Source organism: Ischnura elegans, chromosome X (assembly GCF_921293095.1).
Source record: "Ischnura elegans chromosome X, ioIscEleg1.1, whole genome shotgun sequence".
Lineage (NCBI taxonomy): Eukaryota > Metazoa > Arthropoda > Insecta > Odonata > Coenagrionidae > Ischnura > Ischnura elegans.
The window spans coordinates 112,622,246-112,648,574 of record NC_060259.1 but is presented as its reverse complement, the minus strand read 5'-3'; the positions used below and the strand labels follow the sequence as shown (position 1 = coordinate 112,648,574).

Below are 26,329 nucleotides of genomic sequence, written 5' to 3'. Positions count from 1 at the left end.
ACAGTGCCCTGTACTGAATCTGTCACTACTTATTATTGAGCTATATAATTGTAGGGGTACAGTTGCGAGGTACTTATTGGCAAAAACTGCCACTTGCATAGGATCGGCCAAGTTTATCCCTTCCCCATTTTTTATTGTTAAATTTCCACTCCTGTTTACCTTAGAGTTTGTTGCCTTTCTTACTATTCGCCATGATGTTTTGGTCACATTTTCAGCTTGACTGATAAGTCTGCTGTAGTAAGCTTTCTTGGTTTGAACTATAAGGTCCCTGTATGCTTTTTTGTAACTCTGAAAGTAGTTACTATTGAGGTCATAGCCCTTCTGCCCTTTTCTTAATTGACATAATTCCCTAAAATTAGCGCTAGCAGCCCTTATTTCATCTGTCACCCAACCCTTGTTACTCTCATGACACTTCATTGGCACTAATTTTCTGGGAAAGAATTCCTCAAAGATGAGCTTTACATTACTAATGAAATACATGTACATGTCCTGTATACACTTCATGTTGAGTAATTTGTCCCAGGAAGTTTCACATAATTTATCACAGAATGCATTTACTCTATCTTTTGGGTAGAACCTTTTGTACCTCTTGTAGATTACATCCTTTTCCTTGGGGATACGTATCATTTGAGCATAATGGTCTGAAATTCCTAGATTTATAACCTTTGAGTGTTCATTTTCTGTCAGTTGCAAATTGGTGATAACCAGATCGATATTTTTTGATGTAGTGGCTGTTTCTCTGGTCGGTGAGTTTATCAGAGAATTTAACCCATAAAGACCCATAAGTTCTCTGAGTTTGGTGGAATTGGCATTGTGTGAGGACATTTCAATATTAAAATCCCCACAAATTAACACTTTCTTTTTCTTACCAACACTTAAGTGTAATAATTGCTCAAATCTTTCAAAGAATTCGTCACTATTACCACCAGGAGGTCTGTATAGGCACATAATCAGCACATTTCCTATACTTGGGTCGATAGTTATTTCGACTGCTGCAATTTCTAAGCATCTCTCTTTACCGATTACTTTTTTAAAAGCCGAGGCCTTATAACTATATTTACTATTCACAAAAATGCACACCCCCCCATTTTTGTATTCTGTTCGGCAGAAATAGTCAGCCAGAGAGTACCCCTCAAACACAAAAGATTGCATTTCGTCGTTGTTGCACCAGTGTTCACTTACACAAAGCACCGTGATGTCTTGACCACACAAAAGCGCGTTCAGAATCGGCACTTTGTTGCGGATGCACTGCATGTTTTGGTGTAATATGGTGCAGATAGCCGCACCGTTACCTTTTGTATGATGACCTAGTCATGCCTGACTTACTGCGTCGCACGTAGGTTGCTTGACCGTGCTCTCCTTCGGTAACGTCGCACTCCGACCTTGGGCGACGCCAGCGCTGTCTTGTCCGTTACTGATGCTTTTATTGGCCCTTTTCAGCAGCGATGGGTTGAACCTGGATACTGATACTTCGCTCGGCCAGGTTTCCTTTTTCTTCAACGCGTCGAGGATCGAGAAATCTGCTCCTACCTTGAAGGACGCGGAATTTACAGACGCGAATACTTGTTCGCAAGTAAACTCCTTTCCTTGAAACTTTTTCGCTAAATGATTCTTTATTTCTTCCAGCTTAGTATGGGGTTTAGCCCTACTCACAAATAACCACACACGCCTCGGAACACCAGAGAAGTCACTTGAGTCCGTGTCGCTCCCAACGACCCAAGGTTTTTGTCGCGCATTTTTACTTGCCACTCTGTTCACTTTTTGCCTTCTTTTTTCTTTTCTTCTGTTGATTACCTCCGTGAAGGGGCTCTCGTCGTTACAGGTTTCGCTAGTGTCTTGATTTAGTTCCACTGTCTCGTTGCTAACTAAAGACACCGAGTTAATATCCCTCGGAGCTGAAAGTAAACTATCCTTCGTCACATTTTTGGGGACAGAGTTTGATCGAACAAAGTCCGGCTTGTCACTTTCCTTTTCGTCCGGTTTCTCAATGGAAGGCCCTACTTCGATCGGAGAAACTTCCGAGCGGCTAGCGGCGTCCGCGAATGTTACTCTTTTCACCTCTTCAACGATTTCCTTTCCGCTGGTCAACTTCTTGAGTTCCTTTTTTAGTAACTCGATGTCGGCAGCCATGTTGCTAATGGAGTGTTTCGATAAGCGGCACTTAATACATTTCCAGTACACGTCACGATTCTCAAGTAATGCCTTTATACTTATGTCATTTAGCCCTGTGCACTTCATGTGAAAAATTCGAGAGCAAACGTCGCAAAATACGAGTTTTTCGTTTACTTTCAATGATATTTCGCAGGAGCTACAATGACATGAGTCTTTAACGTCCGCCATATTGGAACCATCCCAATATATTTAAACATATAGGTATGCATAAGCGAACATATATTTACAATTTAATGATTACACAAAGGTATAAGTAAATTGTTGAAGAGGCCTTTTTAGAAAATACAGTGCAACCTCGATATAACGACACCCTACGGTGCACTAATAAACACTCGCTATATCGAATTGTCGCTTTACCAGAGGTGGAGCGAATAATAGCCAATATACCTGTTGCGAACAGATATACAGGAACAGGAGTGGTGCGGCGACAGATAAACATCTATCCGATAAACGTAAGCATAAATCCAGACGAAAGGCGATGTTTTTTTGCATCACTAAATTTCCTTACTCAAATAACGACTAACTATTCAAACAATTTATAAGCGCCGCACTGAATAAAAATTATGGAAAGCATTGTTTCGTCAATCATTATATTTATCGAACGACAGTTTACCACATAAATTTGAGACTGAGCACTCCATTAACTTCATTTCTAACAGATCGCTAGCAATTACAGAGGTTAAGGAGTCTTGATGAAAGTCTTCCGGCGGTGAAACCCTCGCTATGGCGAGAGCCAACACCGAAAGGGTCTCGTAAAAACGAATTTTTAACACGCTTATTATAGGGTCAATTGACGGTGCATCGGCTATTTCTCGTAATAGCGGGGGTGTCGCTATAGCCCGTACTCGCTTTAACGAGGTTCCACTGTAAATTAGTTAATGGGTTTGCTTAAAAATTTTTTCAAACTCTTTCGAAATAATGTTTTCAATTCTACGAGCACTTTTTAATGTCATTTTCACTATAAATAAATCGCTAGCTATTTTCGTTAATGCCTTTTGACCTAAGAAATAATTCACTGGTCTAAGGGTTGTAATTTACTAATAGTGTTCGGAGGAAAGAACAATATTTTTATATTTCTAAACATAATTTCTTCATCCTCGTATTTAACTGCCTAAGTTTATTTATTTGTGCAGCCTAGGTATACAGTTTCTTCTCTTTTTCCTCCGTTGTTTAAAATAGATGTGAGGGTGAATGAAGGTATTCCAAAGGTCACTGCCTTCTGCCTGTCCTCGTTGATGGCTAGGAAAATTGCTAATTATGTGGTAATGTCAAGCAGTTGCCTTCTTTTATTTCTCGAATCCATCATCAGCCTATGATTATTGAAGTAATTTTCATATTTTATGGCAAATAATTGAAAATACTCCTTATTATATCTTTAAGAATTGATTTATCCTTCTTATAACATGTGGCTTGTTAAAGAATATAAAAATAATAAGTAAACACGTGACTACTGCAAAAAATAGACAAAAAATTGAGCGTAATTTTGAAAATTTTGTTGAATTCCCTCTCTCCAAAATACAATGCACGTAGCGTTCTGAAGAAAAACTCTGTCGAGGGCACACAGAAACGCTAGGTTTGCGAAAGGACATAATTTCCCGGTGAGAATATTGGGCGAACTACTTCAGAATGCGGCGGCGACTGTAAAAAATTTCATTGCCCTAGCTAATTCATCAGCTAATTAGCTGTCTCCTTCACCTAACACTGTCGCGCATGGATTGATGTTCGTTCAGTATTGCTAGAAATTGACGTCCCGGACTCCCGGTGGGAGAGTCAGATTTCGCGGCATAAATACGCAGGCAAAACATATGACTGTTGCTAAGCGCAATAAATTTTAAACTAAGACCGTTCATGGAAGCATCGAAAAAGTTACCCAGGCGGTAGTAAGAAAGTGCTACTCCAGGAAATATGGGAATAAAATAATTGCGAAACTGTATTTGATTTATTTCAAGTCGCGGAAAATTCATGAAATATTTTCATTTTAGAAGCGGAAGTAGCAATGCGGTCTAGTAATTCTGTCTCCATGGATGGAAGTGAAGTTAGTTGAAATATTTCCGTCAGTAAGTGAATATAGACTGTGCTGGTCGCCTCTTTTATTAACTGAACATAGTATGTAGGCACTTACAAGAAAATAAAGCCATCAGTAAAAGAAAGCGAGTGCTATCGCGCAATTTTGACCATGATTCGAGAGAAAACGATGTGTTCTGTCTTCATTTACCGTCACTTAATATATGATTAGGGTAGTTGGATGCCCTAACTAATGGTTAACGTGAAAATTATTAAAGGTGTGTAAGAAAAAAATAAGCGTGAAATAGAGATGGGTCGAATAGCAGATTTCTCGAATTCGAATATTGAATCATTGCTCGAATATTCGAATACCTCGAATACTAAACGATGAATGCTGGAATGTTTGACTCGGTTGCATATGCAGAAGGCAACACAAGATTTTGGGGAGTAATTTTGATTTCCTTTTAAGGATTCGAACAGGAATTCAGCTGATTAATGGAATATTTTAATTTTATGGAAACAATTGGGCATATAATTAATTCAACTAACATCGCTTTACCCCCACTACTGCTGCCAAGTGCTAGCTGACAATCTGAGGCATTTTGCAAAATACAAGCTCTTCTCCACCGGATTTTCTTCAATTATTTTCAGTCCATCTTTGGGAGTTCTCACGAGATAAGAAGATGAATTGGAATTGCTATCAGGGAGAAAACCAAATATCCTGAGAAAATATCCCTTCGTCTGGGACTGTAACAATAAAGATTTATAGCACCACTCATAAATTGTAACTAGATACATGTTTTCGGAAAAAAATACCGCATCAACTTCCTAGAAGCTCAGTTGTGAGGATATCGAGTTTCGCCAGAATGCCAAGTCTCCGTCGTATTTTGGCATTTATTTCTTTGCGTAAAATGCTTAAATAAACTCAGAAATACGTCGTGTTTGGTCTTATTCTTTTTAAAATTACGCGAACATTACTAATATTTCAATCCAATAAAAGTATAGTATCAACTGACGAAAGTCATTGTTGGACACCTTTTGTGCTAATAGATGACTCATGCAGCGGTGAAATGGGGAACTTCGAAGCTGGTAGGACAAAAAAAGGTCAGTGGGGGAGAGAGGGGAGAGCCCGAACACATTTCTATTGGAGGAGGGACTAGTGCTGAATGGAGGGGGATACCGGATCTTGGGAAATGCGCTAATGTAAGTATCCCACGGTACTCATGCGGCAGTTGACCTCCAGAAATGGGGAACTTCGAAGCAGGTAGCCAGAAAAAGGTCAGTGGGTGAGAAAAGGGGGGAGGGCGTGAAACACGTTTTCATTGTTCTCGTAACTCGATATTTTTTTCGAAGCTAAGGTCTTCGTAATACGATCCTTGCACGAGCGAGGACCTTTTTGTTTGACTTCGGAGAAGAGGAAAGCGTCAGAGTGGGTGAGGCGAGTGCTGAATGGAGGGGGATAGCAGATCGTGGGAAATGCGCCAATGTTACTATCCCACGGCACTGAGTTTCACCCTATGGTAGTTTCATCTCCTGGAAAAGATTCAAACTAAGTGCCTGTGCTTATTAGCCATAAATGACACATGATAAACACTTCGTCTCATTTATACGAAACCTGCGCGAGCTGGGGGCTTTTGTTTGATTTCGAAGAGGAGGAAAGCATCGGAGGAGGGGCCGAGGGCTGATGGATGGAAGGGGAAGCGGATTTTGGGAATTGTGCTACGTAGTTACTATGCCACGGCACTGAGGTTTTCTTGGTGGGGGAAACCGGGGATTTTCGGATTTTTTCACCCGGATCAATTTAGGTTCCCCACGTCGAACTCTTTCCACCGCTGTAACCCGCGCATTTGATGTAGTTCGTCAACTTGCCTAAAACGGCGCTGCATGCACTAAAAGACTAGAGTTCTCAACATTTTTCCGAGTCAACTACCAACGATGTGCGTGCGACATGTAGGACGCAAAATTCAAAGTATTCGAGGTATTCGAGGCGGTACTTTTCACATAACTATTCGAGACCTCGAATAACGAATACTTCCTAGTATTCGAGGTATTCGAGTATTCGCGGATACTATTCGCACATCTCTAGCGTGAAACATTTATCGCTGAAAATGTCATTCCATGTAGGTAATCGCGACTGCATTAATGGTCTCTAGTTGTCTCGGTACGATTTGCGGAGGTAGATAGGCCGTCTCGGGGCTGTCTTGTTGGTACGATATATAGAGGTTTTACGAGATAAAGAGGTTCACTATATAGAGGTTTGCCTATAAATTTACATGTAAATCTGACGGGTTGGTACGAAGTATGGAGGTTTATGTAAAGAGGTTCACTACATAGAGGTTTTACTGTATCACCCAACTATACTGTCAGATTAGTTTTACTGTGCTTTCCCCCATGGCAAGATGTTCCTGTGTAGGTCTTATGAGGAAGCACATTGAAAAAAAGCCTGCCTCATCTAAATTGAAAATGTCTTTTGGTGCATATCCTTCAATATGCTGACTTAAAGTATGTTCCTTCCACTGTGCAACTGCCTGGGGACCAACACTGTTTGACTCACCACAAATTGATTTGTACACCACATTGTGCTTAGTTTTAAACTGCCTTAACCCTCCATTTGAAGCCTCAAAGTCTTCAATTCCTAACCTCATTGTCACATGTTATGCCTTTTCCTTAAGTATAACTCCACTGATGGATATGTTAGATACCCTGGCATTTTGAAACCAATCCTTCTAAGTTTCTTCCAGTTCCTCATATTTTGAATACAGTGAAACCTGCCTTTAGCGGAACCTGACTTAAGTGGAAACCTGTCTTATCCAGAAAATATTGTTGGTCCGGATGGTCGCAATAGGGTTTTACGTGTATTGGAGCCCTCTGTGAAATGAAAACGGAATTGATTCCTGGGCATGTGTATCTGGGATAAGCGGAATTCCAGAAAGCAATTCCAAGGAAAATTTTTTCTGTGAGAAAATGAAATCCTAAAATGTTCTTTAAAGCCTTCTCCCTAGAAAACAATCCTTATAACGGAACCAGCCAAAGGTGTAGTTTGTCCTCCATGGTCAATGTTATTGTTGACTGACATTATGTCGTGCGAGGGACTCAGGACAATATGGCATCAACCTTGACCAAAACAATTCCATGACTCCCTAAACCTAGTGTAAACCCTCCTCTAGTGCATTCTAATGTCACACTGTGTGTACATTCATGTTGCGTACATTCGTTCGTCAAATGCTCAATATCACTCCTCCCTCTCCCCCCCCCCATCACCTTTCTCTTTCTTAACAATTTCACCAGCCCATGCATGCATCCTTACTCTCCCTCCAACTCGTAGAATCCTCTCCTCTCTTTACATACACAAACAATTTGTGCACCCTTGCTCGCAACCAAAGTAGAATGAATCATTCTCCTACGTGCTGCTGACGGGGTAAGACTACAACACAGAATGCTATGAGGAACTGCTGATTGAGTTCTGCCATGCCACGTAACATATTACAGTAGACTCTTGTTAATGTAAACAATGTTATTACGAAGCAAATCGTTGGTCCGGATGAAAAGGCCTATACAAGCGATAGTAAAAGAAACGTAATTACGGAATCACGAACCTCAGTCCCAGTCCCGGCAGTTATAAAATGAACTTTATTATGAAGTTCCACACATAAGCAATGGAATTTAGGTGGATATTCACCATGCTAAGTTTTAATAATCACGCCATTTAAGTTCTCCTCGTGTACTGTGACCAAGAGCTTCAATTATGGTTCTTTCTTCACCATACACACAACGTCATATAACAAGCTTCATTCCTGTGAAATCATGGTGACCTACTCATTACAACTTTTAAATTTGATGTACTGTTAGTCCTCTTCCTATGCACATTCGATTTACGCACTTTCAGAGATGCCAGCATTCAAAAATTTCAAATTTCGAATTTGGTGCCTTTTGATTTGGCCGTTGCCACGTGGTGTGGCGTAGAGGAACTCGCACTCTGGGCACAATCTGAACAAAATATCATTGAATCCGGTGTGAATTTAGGAACTGTTGAGCATTTCGCCCATTCTTCCTTACGGAGAGGAGCAATTTTTTTTCAGCTCAGGCTGCACCACATGCCCAGCTAGATCATTTCATAATATCGTGAGTTAGAGCACGATTGTGATGCAGTGTTGCATTTTGTAGGATAACCGTACTTCTCAATGCCTTTCATACAGTCCAGCTGGCGGGAGTTGTCCAATGGCGGCACAATAGGAGGGCAGGACACCAACCCTACGCCAGCACGGTTTCCCCCAAACGCAGCCTCTCACAACGTTCTCAACTGCATAAGGTGCACCGAAATAAGCCTGATCCACCAAAACAAACCCTTTCTTCGGATCACCAAAACAAGTGATTCTTCCTCTGGGTCCTTCACGCGGCGGCCCATCCGCATCCTTTATTCGCTGAACCCTTTGTAGGCGTTTCCCTTTCTTAGCTGGCAACCTTGCCTCCTACCCCAACCTAGACAATTCTGTGTGTCATTGGACAACTCTCGGTGGCCGTACTGTAGGGTTATCAACTTCTTCTTCAACGAACAAGGTCTTCGAATGCATCCACTTCATATATCAGACTTACTGTATTCGGGAAGATAGCAACCCTCGATTGCATCGTGCTGCATTCTTCTGTTGAGAAACTGAAACGAATTTTCTTGTTTATATATATTTCCGCATAATTTAATCGCCTTTATTAAATAATGTTTTTTTCTGACAATTCCTTAAAGAAACGTTCATACTGTAGTGGTCCCGATCCACCCCCCTCCATTTCTGGTTCGTGCCGATTTACCTTCCCCACGGGATTTAACCGGGGATGATGAGTCGGGTTTCGCTAAATAAAGGTTGTGCTGTTCGGCCGTGACGGACGATGACACTGTACGGTCGAAGAGGGATTGATGCCCCTCCACAACCAGACTTTTGTGGTGTAAATGAAATAAGGGCACAGGTTTGGTTCCCCGATTTCCGCTGCACCGTGATACTACTCTCAGAGGTGATAGAATGAGGGATGTATTGATGACGTTGGCAAGGTAAACAAAATATGTCCTTTTCACAACACATTTAATGAAAAAATAAAGAGACAGAACAGAAATAACCCTTTTCAACATGCACGGCGTCTCCTTCAATGAACAAAAATAATTAATGAACCCTCCAAAACACACACGGTGTCACCTTAACACCAAATAAAACAATTAACCCTTCAAAACACACACACGGCGTTACCTTTAAATACGCAAAAAAAATAATGAACCCTTCAAAAAACACGGCGTCCCCTTTAAATACAAAATAATTGAAATGGGATACCAGATTGGGGGCAGGGTGCATGACATCGCCTCAAATGAATGCCCGTGATTTACACACTTTCGGAAATAGAGAATTTCTCTTAAAGTTCATGGTCTCTTGTCTTCTATTTCTGAGGATTTAATGACCAAGGGAGGACAAGACACTGAGGTAAGTTACGAGAGTTTGCAATCCAAAAGAATTTGTAGGGAGTCAATGATAATTGAAAATGTGGGAACCATCAGAACATGTGGTGACGAGAATTCTTACGACATTTTTTTGCTGAGCGAGGATGGATCCTGCAGGAACCTTGAGTGTTGAAAGGCGGGTTAATGAGACGGTGATATCAGCTCTCGTCTATTGACGGGCAGACGGGCACTGTTTCGCCGAGTTGTGCTCGCTGTTCACTTGGCCGCGTTTGCGTGCCTTGGCTTCTTGATTCCACAATGACGGCGGACTCCCTGCTGCAAGCTACTCAACCTCAACTCAGGTCACTCTCTCCTTCCTAAATTTCCACTTTTCTTATCCTCCCTCTTGAACCTCGGGGAAAGCCTTATATAGATATCAGGGCCTCTCAGAATGCATCACTCTCTCTGTGGTCTGCATTTTCGACATTAATTTTTTTTCACCGGTTATTTCAACCGCGGGCGGCGAGCAAGATCGAGGAATATTCCATTGCCAGGTCTAATGGTGCAAAAAAAGGCAAAGGAGATGTTAAAGCCTCTACTGGATAGCTAGAGAGCTTCAGAGCAAAAGACAATATTGTTTGGAGCATTGTTGTTGGCGAGTCTAATGACGAGGATATGGAAACCGTAGAGGAGTTGAAATGCACGGTTCAAGTATAAATAAAAGACCATCAACCATGTGATATCTATAATGGGGATGGAACCGGTATGCTTTTTAAGTCTCTGCCATCTAAAACATTGTGTGTTTAAGGAGAAAAATGCAAGGGTTTGTATGCATTTGCCAGTTCTATTTCTTGATATTAGGGCATAAATGGAAACATTGTTACATTTAACCTTATTCTTTAATCTCTTGGAGGGAAGCTCTCTTAAAGAGCATTTGACTATTGTCATAGGTGGAAATATGACAGGGGCCCCTAAAGCCTGTTGTCATCGGGAAATCAGCTCGACCATGATGCTTCAAACTCATTCAACTTTATTCATTTACACCTATGTCTCTTATAGCGCAAGGGATGCGTTCCTTGGGGTCTTTGCGCTATACGAATTTGCGTTGTACGAGAGCGTTTTAACATTGGGAAGATAGGGAAGCGTTCCTGGTAGTATAGGTGTTGGGTATCTAATACCCTCTAAACCATATATATTCTCATAAATATCCTTAAAATACCTTATTTATATAAATTTTATAGTTGAAAGTACAGTCAAACCTCTTTATAACGAAATTCTAGGGACCAAGAAAAAATATTGTTGTATAGAGGTTTTTGTTATACAGAGGTATCCCTTTTACAGAAGTTATGACCCATTTTAATGTACTGAAAAGCTTTTTAGCAACTAAAGGACTGAAATCTATTCATAAATTCACTTAAATAAGATATGTTACCCATATAAATATGGTAAATTTTCTCAAATTTACTTTAAAAATGTAAAACTTTGATATGGCCTCATTTGCAAAGCAAGAACTTAAACCAATCACTAATTGAACTCAATCATATAAAGATTTGATAGGAGCACATTTAGGGACAAGTGTAATTTATATTTTTAATTATTTGTGGCGTTAACAAATAACTTTCTTTATTTCACTCACAAAATTGAAGAATTCTTAATAAATAATAATATGTTACAGCTTCAGGTAACTCTGAAATTCAAGAAGATATATCCCAGTCTTCCTGGTAACAGCCAGTTAAAGAGCATAGGGAAATTGCATACTTTTTATAAATAGTATGCTGATATACTACAGTAAACACTTAGTACCGCAATATACGTTTTCCGCTTAAAATTCAGTTTATACACTAGAAAATGACTCCCAAAAGTCTCCCGAGTTTCGTGGGCTAAAAAATACCGCCCCCACTAATCTTACTCCGTGACGTCATAGTTCAGTAGGAGTCCAAGATCCAAGCCCAGTAACTGCAGGTTTGGAAGAGCCACGTTGCGTTTAAAGGAGAACATGGCTGAAATAAGGAAAAATTACAAGTGGTGCATTGTTCCTCTGTGCAATAACACCCCAGAAAAAATTTACGTCTGCATTCCCACGGAGGAAATTATAAGAAAAACCTCGATGCATGCCGTCTGTCGGGATGAGCGTTACGGAAAAATAAGAGTATAATAAACGGAATGATAAACCCGTGTGCTATGTGAGCAAAGATAACTTTAATATAAATAATATTTCCATATTTCATCGACTGAATAACTTGAAACAGAGATTTTTCGATAATTCGGCCGCTGTAGAATAAAAACTCAACTTCTCAACAAAAATCGAGATAGGTGTTTCTCGATGGTTACGATGGACTCAAATTATTTATGGCACTTGTTCAATTTCAGTTACGGAAGGACATAGAAAATTCCATGATGTTTAAAATCAAGGGAGGAAATATGAAAATAAAGAGCAACGTTGATACTCATGCATTCGAGTGCCTTCCAAGAAGACAGTGTTTTCTTCTACTGTCGGCGTCAAAATGATGTGCCGCTGTACTTTGCTAATTTATATCCTGGCTTCACTGCATGCTACAATAATAAAATATACGTCATTTTAAAGGAAATTTTATCCTAAATTTCGATTTATTTTATTACAAAAAATTCAAAAATGTAGACTAGGGATGAGTCGATTCCAAATGTCGATTCTCGATTCCACCGATTCTCGGGCACGGAATCGGAATCGAGAATCGATCGCCTAAAGTCGATTCCGATTCCATCGATTCCAGGAAGATAAATGTTTTGAGCATAGATTATAAGTTTGGGGCACAAAGGCTGCCACACATCTAAGCGGCCGCGGTGTCAGCCTTGCCCGCGCGGAGGATACGCCCGGCACGCGGGTGCTGCGACTAGCATACCTAAGCGGCCTCGGAAACATGAAAATGTCGGCAAGAGCGACAAACCGACGAACCCTGAAATGGCGCGTGATCATGAGCAACTCTAAGAGAAAAAAAAATTGGAAACCTCGGGATCGGGAAGCAATGCATTCGTTTTCCGTTCTTTTATTAGCCGCTGGTCACGGCAAATCAAAGTATTGCGATTATGAATCACATTCGGAGAATTCATCTCGACCACCAATTTTAAAGCATAATAGATCGAAATATATTTTTTTTATTTTCGAATGATATTTGAAGTCTGATGATAATAAAAACGTGCAGAGAGCGAGTTTTCCTGTGAAAAAAGTTTCTTATAAATACGCGCTGAGAGCGGGTTTTTTTATATACGTAACTTTTTTAGACTAACACGCGTCTGCGTCAATAATAAAAAAATTAGACACATTCGCATTTGTATAGCCCAGTTTCATCAATGCAACCCTTGAGGAAGTTGATACTTGCTTGGCATAAGCCGCCGCGGCCTCCGGGCGGACTCGACAGGTTGCGTTCGGCCGCCACCGCGCACCCGCCAGGCTGCTCTAGTGTGTATGGACGCAATGAACGCTACATTCTTGTTTAGCCACCGCGGCCAAACGAGAATGTAGCCACCGCGGCTATTGTTATTTTTAGGGATGGTCGGATCGGATACCTCGGATCCAAATATCCGCGGATATTGCCCTTCATCGGATACATCGGATCCAAAGTCGCGGAAGACATCGGATCTGGATCCGAAATTTTAAATAATAGATTCAGTGAATGCAACGCCCCATCAGGGTGGAAAGAGTTCCGATTCTCTCTTCGAATGCCTCGTCGCATGCGATTCTTGTCCTACTCATCAACCGTTTTGTTTGAAAGCTCTCGCAGAGGTTGCGAGTAGAATTTCAGCCGTGGCCAGGATTTTCAGCCAGAAAATAAAAAAGGCAAAATACGACTGGCACATAGTGTGACTCTTCCCAAGAGATTGAACAATCATCGGAGGAATTTCAGCGCCGTAGGATAATAACCACGTCAAAAGTAACTACGTCGCAGATTTCAGAAAACCACCCTCGGCCGTCCACCAGCCCGTGCCTCTGTTGTTTTTTTGTATCCGAAATCACACGGTCCAAAAATCATTGTCTTCTAAGGAAAATATCAAATCACATGAAAACAATTGAAGCGTGTTTCATACCTAACTCGCCTCACCAACTGACCTTTTTTGGCCTACCTGCTTCAATTCTCTGTTTGTAGACGACAAATGCTAGGAGAGTGACTTTTTGGGGCCGAAGATATCTTGATAGCTTCGACAATTAGATGATATGCACGGGATTTAAAAAAGAATTAGACCAAACGAGACGCATTCCTGACGATATTTCTGTTTATTTTTCAGATCTAATTGATCGCCAATCAGTTTTCTATCTACAATTCTACAATTACACTTTATTGATTGTCCAAACAGCATAATTTTCAAAGAAACAAGCGTAGCATTAACCCCTCAAACAATTAGAGACGGATTGGAAACGCCAACTACATATATCACGTAGCGTGCCCGGCTTCGCTTTGAAGGCAACGACGTCACTGAAGCAAGATCTGATTTCTTCGTCCGGCTCCCTCATTTGTAGCCTTGTTGTTTGAAATACGGAGGGAGCGCGCTCCTTCCTCTCCACCTCTCCTTCACGTGCTCCTTCCCAGTGGCGTAGCCATGGGGATGGTCCGGACCTCACCCCCCGAAATATAAAAACACAGTTATTGTCCTTCACAAAAGAAAACAAAATATTGAAAAATCAGGAATTTACAAAATTTTTCTTTAACAAATTAAGTTTTTCGATTATAAAAAGTGTTAAAATTAGTTTAAAACCCATTATTTAGTGCCCGGTTTTTTTTTTAATTTCCCCCCTGGTTTTTAATCCCCCCCGAACGAAAATCCTGGCTAAGCCACCTCTCCTTTACGTGCTTCTGCTGCCCACTTCTTCCTCATGCTAAGCGGTTGAGCACCTCGTCACACATGACGTTAATGCCGTTTTAAATACTGTTAATTGTGTTGCTAATTGCACAGTTGCAATTCAATTTAATGATAAGCCGATAAAAATGTCTTGCGTGTAAACATTTCCACTGAGATAAGGAGAACCAATGAATGCCATGTGCGTGCACTGTGGCGTAAGTTATCCCGAGGATGTGCTAAATCCACCTCACCATACTGAAGCATTTTCGGATGAAACACAAGTCCGGAAGTGATGAGAAAGTAAAATTCGGGGGAAACGTGCATGAGGAAAATTGGAATTAAGTCGATGGCAGGGGGGTACCCAGGAATTTTGTTAAGGGGGGATCCAAAACCAGGGGGAAAATTTTTAAACAACAGGGTACAAAGGAGAGGGTTTCAAACTAATTTTAACGCCCTTCATAATAGAAAAACTTCATTTTTCAAGGATTCATTTTTTTCATTTTTGTAAATTCATGATTTTTAAATATTTTGTTTCCTTTTATGAAGGAAAGTAATTGTGTTTTTTATATTTATATTCCTCTCGCTACGCCACTGGTCAGTGGTTCATCCTAAGATTTTTCCTATTTTCATTTCCAAACCCAAGCGTAACAGTTTAGGCCCTGAGTATGTGAAGATGTTTTTAAAAAACAACTTGAAAGCCCATAAAATAATTTTTAATTTATAAAAATATTAGAATGTGAATGAAAATCTAAGAAGCATTCCATTGATTGTATGTACCCACAATAAACTTGAATAATGACTTTGTTTAATGGCAGGAATTTGAAAATGCATTTGGATTCGAAAATATCCGATTCGAAAGATCTGGCTCCAAAAATCCTGGATCCGTCCATCCCTAGTTATTTTATTCCATTCAATTCTTAAATTTTAATGACGGTGATGCTACAGATAAATCAAAATCCCACCAGTTAGAATGAACAAGAATCGATGGAATCGGAATCGGGAATCGATTTGAAGGAATCGAAATTGGAATCGGAATCGAAAAAAAGTGGAATCGACTCATCCCTAATGTAGACATACCAGTGCAATAAATGACTCCGCGCACCGAAAAATTAGCCGTTTTGTCAACTTCATGAACTTTGCAACTCAACCTAAGGAAAACTACTACGTCTACAGCATTCATCTTCCACATTAATTTACACTCATCAGTGCGGATTAATAAAATGGCTTTTGGGTATTTTTAGAACTTATATTTTGTTATAAATTAATGAAAATATTTAAACATTATCTTGTCCCATAGTTTACCCCGAAAGATAAAGGAAGTTGTAGATGGAAAAAGAATGGAATCCAGAGGTGGTCACAAAAAATGAATAGCAGCATTCTTTGATTTTATTCTACGCCATTGCTTGCTTTTCAGAAAAAGTTGAGTCACAAGAAGAATGTTCCGCGGCCTTTGATTTGGAAACTGTGGAGATAGAGGAAGACGTGTGGATCAGCAATTTCCATTTAGTTGGTTGTCAGGATAACCCAAGGATCCATTTAAAAGTTGTCAGGCCATCGAATAAAGATAGGACTGGTGTGCACCACAGGGGAAATGGGGTGTTTGAGGGAAAGTCAAACCCAAAGTTGCCCAAAGAATGTGCAGTTCTATGTTGCTCTTTCCCCAGTTTATTTTCACCATGGGTTCTAGTGATAGTGAGAGTGCAGGTGATCACAGTCATCGTCGAAGGTCATCCCTCTAGGATTTCCAATACGGAATTTTTAAGTGACAACCGATCGCAATGACGATGTGCTCGCCTTTACAGTAGGTTTCAGATATATCGTGAGAAAAGCTCCCAAATTGTATTGAAGACTCAGTTTGGAAAATATTCACATTTTAATGCTACTTTCGGAAAGCTTTCATTACAAAAGTAACTTCTTAACACCTGAAGACGTTGTGTTTATTATATTGATCGAAGTGCGATTGACCGATTCTTTCTGCAGAATAGGAAGTGGCTTCAGGGTTTTTGAGTCACAAGATGGTAGATTGTGTTGGAAGTTCGTCTATATTATCGCTACTAAATTGAAACATTGATAGTCTGGCTTCCTCAGAGCTTCCTGTTGCCCTCCAGGCAAGGTATTTTTAAGTTGAAAGTATCATCGACAGCTTCGAGGTGGAAATAAGTTCACCATAAGACTCTCTACCGGACTGCCAAAAGAATACACATTTCACATGAGTATACGCTTTCGCCAATATTATACGCAAGTCTCACCTTGTTATGAACTATAAAACATTTCAGATGCACTTCAGCTACTTTTCCATTTCTCGGCATCGACTTTCGGCGCCGACGAAGTCTACAGTTTCACTAAAATACCCTGTTATCATGATGGAATCAGTAACAGGAAGCTTGCCAGGATCAGCCTAGGAATAACCATGTTCCTTCATTTTTACGCAATCTATTGCTTTCAATGGAGGAGAGATAGATCAAATAATAGCCCTGAAGTCACAATGAACAACACCGATACGTCTGCACTTCAAAAAATTAATCATAACGATGCCGTCGCTGTTATTCAAGTATGCAACCTCTACTATGGCCGTGCCGCCGTGCCTCCTCGTACTGAACTATGACGTCATTTTTCTACCAGCCAATCATCGGGCGTTTTCGATTCTCACTTGCATTTGAAAATTCTCGTGAACTTTGATGCATTAAATATCGCAAACCACGTAATAAAATAATAAAAAAACTTTCACCAAGGTATGCAAACATATATTTTTATATAATTTTGGGGCTATTGATTATATCTGAAATATATGCAAGTTCCCTATTATTAAATATTAAACATAATATCACAATATGTGGGCATTCCATGGAATTTATGGAATTTGTAAAACTGAAGAAAGCTTTAAAACTAATAACTCAAATGCTCTTTAGCAGACACAAGACTGTGCAAACAAAAGGATAGTAATTAACAAACAGCAAATTGACATTTTGCATATTAATAATAACATATACCACTATCAACATAAATAGAACTTAATAGAAGTTAGATGGCTGATGCTCTCAAAATTAAAATAAAACTTATTTAAAGAAATCTGGTAATTTTTTCTGAATGGTTCGCTTTCCTTCCAAGGATCATCTCACACAAACATGCCGCAGTTGATGGAGAGAGACTAAATGCTCAACAGGTATATCTCTCTGGGAAAAAATTTCTGCAGGGCTTCAATGAATGCAAGGGCCTCATTTGTAGTAATTTCTCTCTCAGGGTTACCTTCATCCTCATCACTCTCAGATGAATCGTTTTCCATAACTTCCTGTAAAATATCCTCATCTGTTACTTCAGGGAATACTGGTATGTCCTCTACAGCAGATACAAAATCATCTGCAGTCACATCAGTTTGCACTCCTGCTCTCAAAATATACTCCTCCCAGACTGCATCAATGCCAATGTAATTACTGCTTATACTGGGACCTGCTTCAGTTTCTTCTCCTTTATTGAAGTCAAAGCCTGCCTTTCTCCAACAGTTCCTTATTGTTTGTGGAGTCACACTCCACCAGCCACCAGTAGCCATTTCAATCCCTTGTTTTAAGTTAATAAAATAAGGGTTGTCCATTTTCCTCTCAATATTAATTACGATTCGATGCAGCATCCTTGATCTGTAATTCGATTTAAAAGATCGAATAATACCCATATCTAAAGGTTGCAGGCAGGAAGTGCAGTTCGGAGGGAAGAAATACAACTTCACATTTGTAAGCCTATTTATATCACAAGAGTTGTGAGCCGAACAGTTGTCTAATAAAAGAGCAATCATCCGTAGGTGTAGACCGCTTGGTTGAAGTTGGTGCGGCTGAGGTCACTGATGTTTTAACTTCGTCTTTACTCAGAATAAGGCATCATGTATTTAAACTTCCAAGCAATATCGTTTTGACGCTCTCCATTTTCAAAGCAATCGGCCTCTTTCAATTTCTCTTCTAGGTTTATTGTTTTTCTTGATAAATTCTTGATTTTTCTACCCACATTCCCATTTTTTGCCATTTTCTCTTGGATTTTACTCTGTATGGCACTATCAAAATCACCTTCTACTGCTGAACTGTATTCCTGAGACGCAGAGGGCCTACGACTGCTAGGAGGGAATGAAGCCATTGTGTTTGAGACTCTATAGCCGACCCTTTTATGTGTTGATGCTATTCATACGCAACTCGGCCACCGCTCCATTTCTCCCCCGTGATTACCGATGACTTTGAAGGCTTTAGCGAAGACCCTCTACCTGGAAGTCAATCGCCTGATAACCTATGACGGCAAATATTACGTCTCAAACCGTATTGCTAAAAAAAAACTCATTTCCATTAGCCCCACGCTTAATTAATGATCTAAATTAACTATTATCATTCTGTTAAGGAGACGAGATAAATTACTTCGGTAGGCCGGCTATCTGGAACCAATGACGAGTAATACTTTTGGTCATTGCACAGAAATGGATTTCGATTAATATATAAACAAAAAAGAAGATTTTAGGCAAGCAATAATAGTAATATGCGTAAAATGATAGCAATTTCGTGCGTACTTAGCGCAAGTTCACGTTTTATCATGAGAGCGTTTAAGATTTTTGATTAGGTTGCACTGCGTTGCGATGTTTCCCCGAGGAACGAATTTGCGCTATATCGAAATTGCACTAATCGAAATTGCGCTATACGAGACATGGGTGTATTTTATTTATTGCCAACTTGAGAAGCCTCTGATCAAATGGAGAAATAATAAAAAAGCATTGAACATGGCTTCAATCATGGAAGAGTGGCTTAAAAGTTTTAATGCCTAAATGAAGAGGGAAGGTAGGGAGGGCAAACTTTTCCTTGATAATGCAACCTGCCACTCTAAAATTTTCCTTGCGAATGTGGAGCTAGCCTGGTTTCCAGTAAACACAACTATAAACTTAACTAAATTATAGCATCACTCAGCCAATTGATCAGGGAGTAATTAGATTGCTTAAGTCACAATGTAGGATGTAGTACACGATGCGATCACTAACACCTGCTGCAGATACTGCGAATACAGTGTCGGTGGCGATCAAAAAAATATCAGGGCTGGGTGCCATCAATTGGATAAATTTGGCAGTGAAAGTATCAAAACATTAACTGTTTAACAATGTTTCGCTTCCCTGACAGACAGTATAAAAGAAGACGAAACCTATGAATCTGACAAAGAAGTAAATATAACCGTAATATTTAAAGAAAACAAAAAATCCTAAAGAGAAATGTTGGTTTCGTTAAAACAACTAGCAGAATGTAGTCTCAACAATGGTAACACTGGTTTATTTAATATTTTACATTGGGCTGTTGGCTACAGAGAGAGTTGTGCTACAAAAGAAAAAAGGAAATACAGACAAAAATGACGGATTATATGATTATTGTATCGATCTCTTTTTATGTTAATTTTTTCAAATAAACAAGTTTAACCACAATGGGATGCTGGTCTTTTGTTACAATTTTGTCTACATGTAGAATTTAAGTCAAACCAACCTTTCAGGCGACGCACGTAATAGACATGATTTGACTTTCACGGTCTTTTTTGAGTTGTAGGACCTTGAGTTAAGGGGAATACTGTCTTATGTATATGGAAAAAAATGATGGTCCCGAGAGATTCCATGAAAGAGAGGTTTCACTGTACTTAACATAATTTCATCTCTTTGCACTGGGTCCGAAATCCACTGCACTGGTTTTGTGTGCTCTAACAACAGTGTTTGATGTAGATGTATTTGTGAACGCAATGCTTACAAATAAGGTAGAATTATTCGCAAGCATGACTGTTTAAGATAAGTGCATATTATTCTTTCATTTCACTTCATTACTGTCAACTTCTTCCTGAAGTACAATTTTACGATGGAAGATATGTATCCATCATGATTTTACCGCTTAATTGCCACTTGTTACATAATATAAGACATTTGGGGAACCAGCACAATCAGTTAGTTGTTATAATTTTACCTGATTTTCCTCCTTAAGAACTAAAATGAGTTTATTGTTACAGTACAAGATGAACCCATGAATAGAATGAATAATTACGTACTATTGGATGGAATGGATAAAAGTCAGGATAATTTTGTCTTCACAATATACCTGATTGTTTTATTTTTTGTTTAAAACTCTCATAAAATTGGCAAAATTCACTGGTATGCCTTTTATGCCATACATTTCATATTGTTATTTTTATTGTTACTTGGTTATTACATTCAATGATTGTTTATTATGTTAATTGCAAATTATGAAAGTACAAATAAATTTTCCTAAATTTTTTGCTAAGAAACAATGATTTTATAGTATGTTTCTAAGTTGGAAGTATCTTTTACATAAATTATTTACATGTCACAAGTAACACAAGTAAAGCTGGCAGTTGTAGGATAGCTCTGCAGTGTTCATCACTGCAACATAGAGATGCAAAATGCATAATGCATTCATTTACTATGCTCACAGCTTAAGGTCATTTGCATTTCTGTGGATATTCTCACTGTACAATTGATGCATGCTATTTTTGTTGCAGAATCAAAATTCACTGATTTATTCACCGAAAACAAATCTCATGCTGAATATCCTGATACGCCTTCAGAACGGATTATTATTGGTGGTGAAGCAAAGAAAGTGTCCCCAAAACCAAACCGAAGGCTACCTGCTGAAGTCCTGCAAAAGTATGAAGGGAAGTCTAGAGAGGTAATTATTTTTAAATTAAAATTAAATTCTCTGTGAAAGCTGGTTGTTCGTGCAGTAAATCTATGTATGTACTGGACATGAAATCTTACCACTAAGGAGCTATGCTTTTCCAAAATCCTGGCCTGACACCAAATTGGTAATTCAATTCAATTCAATTGATTTATTGTCGTGGGCCATTTGGCCCATGAGATAATTTACAGGTTTACAACAATTCAGTAAAAATAATTTGACAACGGTTCAAAAGGAAAAAAACACTACATCAAGACTCAGTAAATGCAAGAAATAGAGAAAAAATGAAATTAAAAACAAAAACAAAATATTAACCTATACAGGCATCCCCCGAGTTACGTATGTCTCGACTTACGTAAATCCATACTTACGTAAGCGATAACCGTATTTCAAAGGATTACGTTAATTTTCGAATGCGAGCGCGAAGAAGTAGATATTCGCTTGTACAACCTATGGTAGAAAAAATATCGAATAGTTATTGAGTTTTTTACGTGCTAAAAATAACAAAGTGACCAATTTTTGTCATTCCTCGAAGGAATTTTCATTAATTTCTGTAGAAAAAAATCAATGTGAAAATTTGCAGTTCTAGCGATGGATGTGGTTGCGCTCATTCCTATACGATACAACTTGTATGCACACCCGAACTCCGACTTTCAACTATTTAAAAATTGTATCCTTAAGTTTGCGCATTTCCATCTGTGGAATTAAAAGAAAATGACGTTCAAGCAGAAATCTTTATTGCGGAAAAGAATTGATTAGTACCCACGTAACAGCATTGAAATTTTGAGTGTTGGCAATGAACGCCGCGAAAAAGTTAAGAAAAAGATGACACACGATATTAATTGCGTAATTGTTTACATGTTTCTGCCGGAAAATTTTATTAAGCTGCATTTTCTCGTTCTCTCATATTGTGTGCAACTGTAAATGAATATTGCGTCATTGAAAGCTTTTCCCCACTAACTTTGTTGCACGTTAATGACGGAGTTGGCTGAATAAAAGCTCACTTTTAATTAGCTTCGTGCTTTGGAAATACTCTTCGATGTCTCCAGCGAAGTAAATATTCAAGGGACGATATTTTCACGTTATTTTATTGAGATATGAGAGAACGAAAGTATGTTTCCGTGCGTGAAAGATTGAGTGTAAGTGCGTGTGAATGTATCTAAGAATATAGTTATTTACTGGTATTTTTTTGTGTGTTATTTGCTCGTAATCCTAGACTCCTCCTATGTGTATTAACTGTGACAGTGAAACCACAGATTCATCGATCAACGTAATATATAAAAGGCAGAAGATATAATGATTATAGGTAGGTAGACGATGCATTCTTTGAGCCCTTAGATTGCAGTATAACATAATGAATCAATTTAAGTATTCAGTTTAGTAATGTAGCGTTGAGATACCGTACTTTCCCGAATCCACGCGATCGGTCAACTCTGGGAATAAAATTATGCATTTTGATTGGCAAGGCTCGAGATGCAACTCTCAGACTATATTAATGCTTATCGATTTTGTATCTAATAACGTAAGTACACGTTAGAGTTCATGAATATCGCAGTGAATTGAATGAATTCATTGAAATGTGCGGTAAATTCTCGGTGAAGTTTAAACTCCGCTGAGAAATTCACCGCGCCGATCGCAATCTCTTAAGCACTAACATCAAGGTTCGACTCACGTAAATTTCGACTTACGCAGAGTCTGCCGGAGCACATCTCTTACGTAACTCGGGGGATGCCTGTACATGCATATACATTCAATTGCATCCTGAATGCGGATACCCAGGTATCTAGCCACACAACATTTTCAGACATCTTAAATACATTTGAAACAGTATCACAAATTATTCAAAGAAAAATATTCAGGTGTAACAGAAAATCGTATGACCAATAGAAAATTATATCATGAATACAGATACCTGGGTACCTAGCCACACAACATTTCAGACATATAAAATATATTTGAAACAGTGTCACAATTTATTCAAAGAAAAATATTCAGGTGTAACAGAAAAACGTAGGACCAATAGAAAATTTTATCATGAATGCAGAATATATTCTCCCATTATCACATCAGTACTCAATCACGTCAGCTAAGCTAGTTACATTGGGAATTGCCATGAACTGTCATTAAACGACTTATATACTTAACTCGCTGCGCTGCACGCGCTCGTTAGGTGGCTATGCCCCCTAGAATCCCCCTGCAGCTGGCTTTGCCGGCTGCCCCCACTGTGCGGCTTCGCCGTCCACCCGTATCTCCTCGGAAAGGCTTCGCCGCTCCTCGTCAAGGGTCGGCTTAGCCGCCCGGCAGTAGAGGTAGCCCCCATACAGCTACTCCATTGCTTCCTCGGAACGGCGTCGTCGACCCTCCCGCGACTCATCGGAACGGCTTCGCCGTTCCTCGTCAGTGGTCGGCTTCGCCGCCCGGACGTTGTGATAGCCCCAAAACAGTGCCCAGCTACCTCATCGGAACGGCTTCGCCATTCCTCGTATGAGGGCCGCCCAAGGGTTATCGGTGCCCGCCCCCACCAAACGGCTTCGGCGTCCCTCCCGCGGCTCCTCGGAAAGGCTTCGCCGTTCCTCGTCAGGGGTCGGCTTCGCCGCCCGGAGATTGAGGTAGCCCTTAAACAGTTACCCGCTACTTCCTCGGAACGGCTTCGCCGTGAAAGGGCAGCTTAGCCGCCCAAGGGTTACCGGAGTCCCCCCAACCCGTCGACTCCTCGGAACGGCTCCGCCGTTATCTGCGCCCTCCCCCTTAGTCAAGACACCCATTCGGCTGCTCCACGTGTGGGAGCGGCTTCGCCACCCGTGGGTTCTCGGAATTCTTCCGCGTCTCTGACTCCTGGGAGTGGCTTTGCCATTCTGTCACACATCGGGTTGTATTTACTTTAGACTCGCTGCGCTGCGCGCGCACGTTAGGGGGATGCTAGCTACGCCCCCTTAAACCCCCCCGCATCCGGATTCGCCGGCTGCCCCCACCGGACGGCTTCGCCGTCCTGCCCAAGACTCTAGGTAGCCCTCTGACGGAGACCCGCTAGTTCCTCGGAACGGCTTCGCCGTTCATCAAGGAAGGGCGGCTGCACCGCCCAAGGGTTACACGAGTCCCCCTGAGGCGTCGACTCCTGGGAATGGCATCGCCCTTCTTGGTGATGAGGCGGCTTCGCCGCCCTAAGTTTACCGGTGTCCCCCCCAGACGTCGACTCCTCGGAACGGCTTCGCCGTTCCTCATCTGTGGGCGGCTTAGCCGCCCAAGAATTTTCGCCACCCTTCCCCCTCATAAGACGCCCATTCGGCTGCTCCACGTGTTGGAGCGGATTCGCCGCCCGAGGGTTCTCGGAGTTTTTCCGCGCCTCTGACTCCTCGGAGTGGCTCCGTCGTTCCTGGAGCGGGGGCAGCTTTGCCGCCAGGTTTTTCACCCCTTACCAAGCAATGCATACTACCAGCTATCCCCTATCGTTTACAAAGGCTGCTGGGAGATAATGTGGCAGAATTTAGAGGCATGCTAACCGTGATTGTGGCATTTTAGCTTATGACGATGTTTTGAAGGCGGTCCGGGGGGTTTCCAGGGGTTTTGATGAGTGTTCTGACTACGGTCACAATCATCCAAATAAATTCCTTAGCGATGAGTAATAGGAGAATGGAATTACTGCTAAAATATTCTAAAACAACATAAAACATGCTATGTACAGAAAAAACATAATTTTTTCGCTGGTCTTCTAGGGAGCCACGTGATATTTCGTGGGGTTTTCTGGCATAAAATTTTTTTGCCTACCTAAATTAAAAATTCCAGCTCTGTAGCTTTAGGGGAACAATGAATTTTCCCCTATTACTCACATTTAGATTAAAAATTCTATGTTCTCCACATAGCGGTGCATAGGCGCTGTAATAAGGTATTACTCATGCGAATTTCGTGGCCGTACCTTATGGGGAAGTGGTTTTAAAAAATCGCGTTTAGGTGTCCATGTGCCGAAACAGACAAAACGTTACTACTATTTTGTTAAGAAATGTACATTAAAAAAGTTTTATTGCGAGTTTGTGAATTGGCCTGGATAATTGAAAATGACGGGTAAATATAGCCAACACAATTCCTATTCTGAATCAATAAAAACTATTCAATTCGGATGAATAGTACAGGAAATATGAGACTTATTAGGTAATTTTTATTTTTTTCGGGGGGTCCCAGGGGGTTTTCAGGGGACTTTATGTGCTTGTCCCGCATAACGCGGCATCGTTTACCTTCGGTAAAAATTTCGGCTCTTAAGCTGTAGTACAAGCATGGTTTTTCGATGGTGTCACCCGTTAAAATTGAATATTCTGCGTTCTCCTGGTAGCGGCACGGAGGTGCACTAGATAGACGTCACTCACGTTAATTTGGTGTCCCTACCTAGTCGGGAAGTGGCAAAAAAAAATTCCGAAAAATTTTAAAACGTGTGTTGAGGGAATGCAAACTTCACGGCGGATGTGTTGTAAGTTACCAAACGTTGTAGGAGTTGCAATTTCAATGGAAAATCCATTGTCATTAATTACTCGTATTTCGTTCGACTTATGGAAATTAAAAGATAGCAAAAAAATTGAGGAAAAAATCTAGTATCTTGCATTTAAAGGAATTTGTCCTACGATTATTGCCAATAAGTCAAAAAAATTCCGAAGTTCGGCCCATAAGAAAAGCATTGGAAATTTTACAAAGTTAAAAAAAATACTTGAAATCAAATTATTGCAATGAAAACCACACCAAAAAATCAACCAAAAAATATAGTATCTCACACGCTGAGGAGTTATTCCTACAATGATTGAAAATTGGTTTAAAAAAAATCCAGAGATAGTCCCGTAAGAAAAGCATTGGAAATTTAAAAAAATTATAAAAAATACTTATAATCAAAGTATGGCAAACTTTTTCCCATTAAAAAATAAAAAATTTTAATCAAAATATGGCTAAATTTTTCCCATCAAAAAATTGGCCAAAAAATCTAGCTTTCGTTAAAGAAATTTTATGTACCTGTAACATTTAAAAGTAGGCAATAAATGGAAAAAGTTTTAGTCCCATAAGGCTCCAATGTTTATTCGGATTGATATATCTCGAAAACCGATCGACTTTTTCGAATTTTCTGATTTCACCCCCCGATCAATATTTTTTCCCCACCCACGGTGAAAATTTCGTTTTTCCAGCACGTCCGGAAGTGGTCGGGAATTTGTATATGTGAATCAGTGGTCAGTGAGTGAGTGAGTGAGTGAGGTATCTGTCACAC

The 26,329-nt window shown here is 40.1% G+C and overlaps 1 protein-coding gene across 1 annotated transcript in view; it reads left to right on the top strand.

The window, feature by feature from the left end:
* Window positions 1-26,329, top strand: part of LOC124171933 (rab11 family-interacting protein 5) — a 163,559-nt gene that overhangs the window by 100,908 nt on the left and 36,322 nt on the right. Inside the window, exon 10 of the mRNA XM_046551369.1 lies at window positions 20,915-21,081. Within this exon, the coding sequence (XP_046407325.1) occupies window positions 20,915-21,081 (167 nt within the window). The remainder of the gene's footprint in view (window positions 1-20,914; window positions 21,082-26,329) is intronic.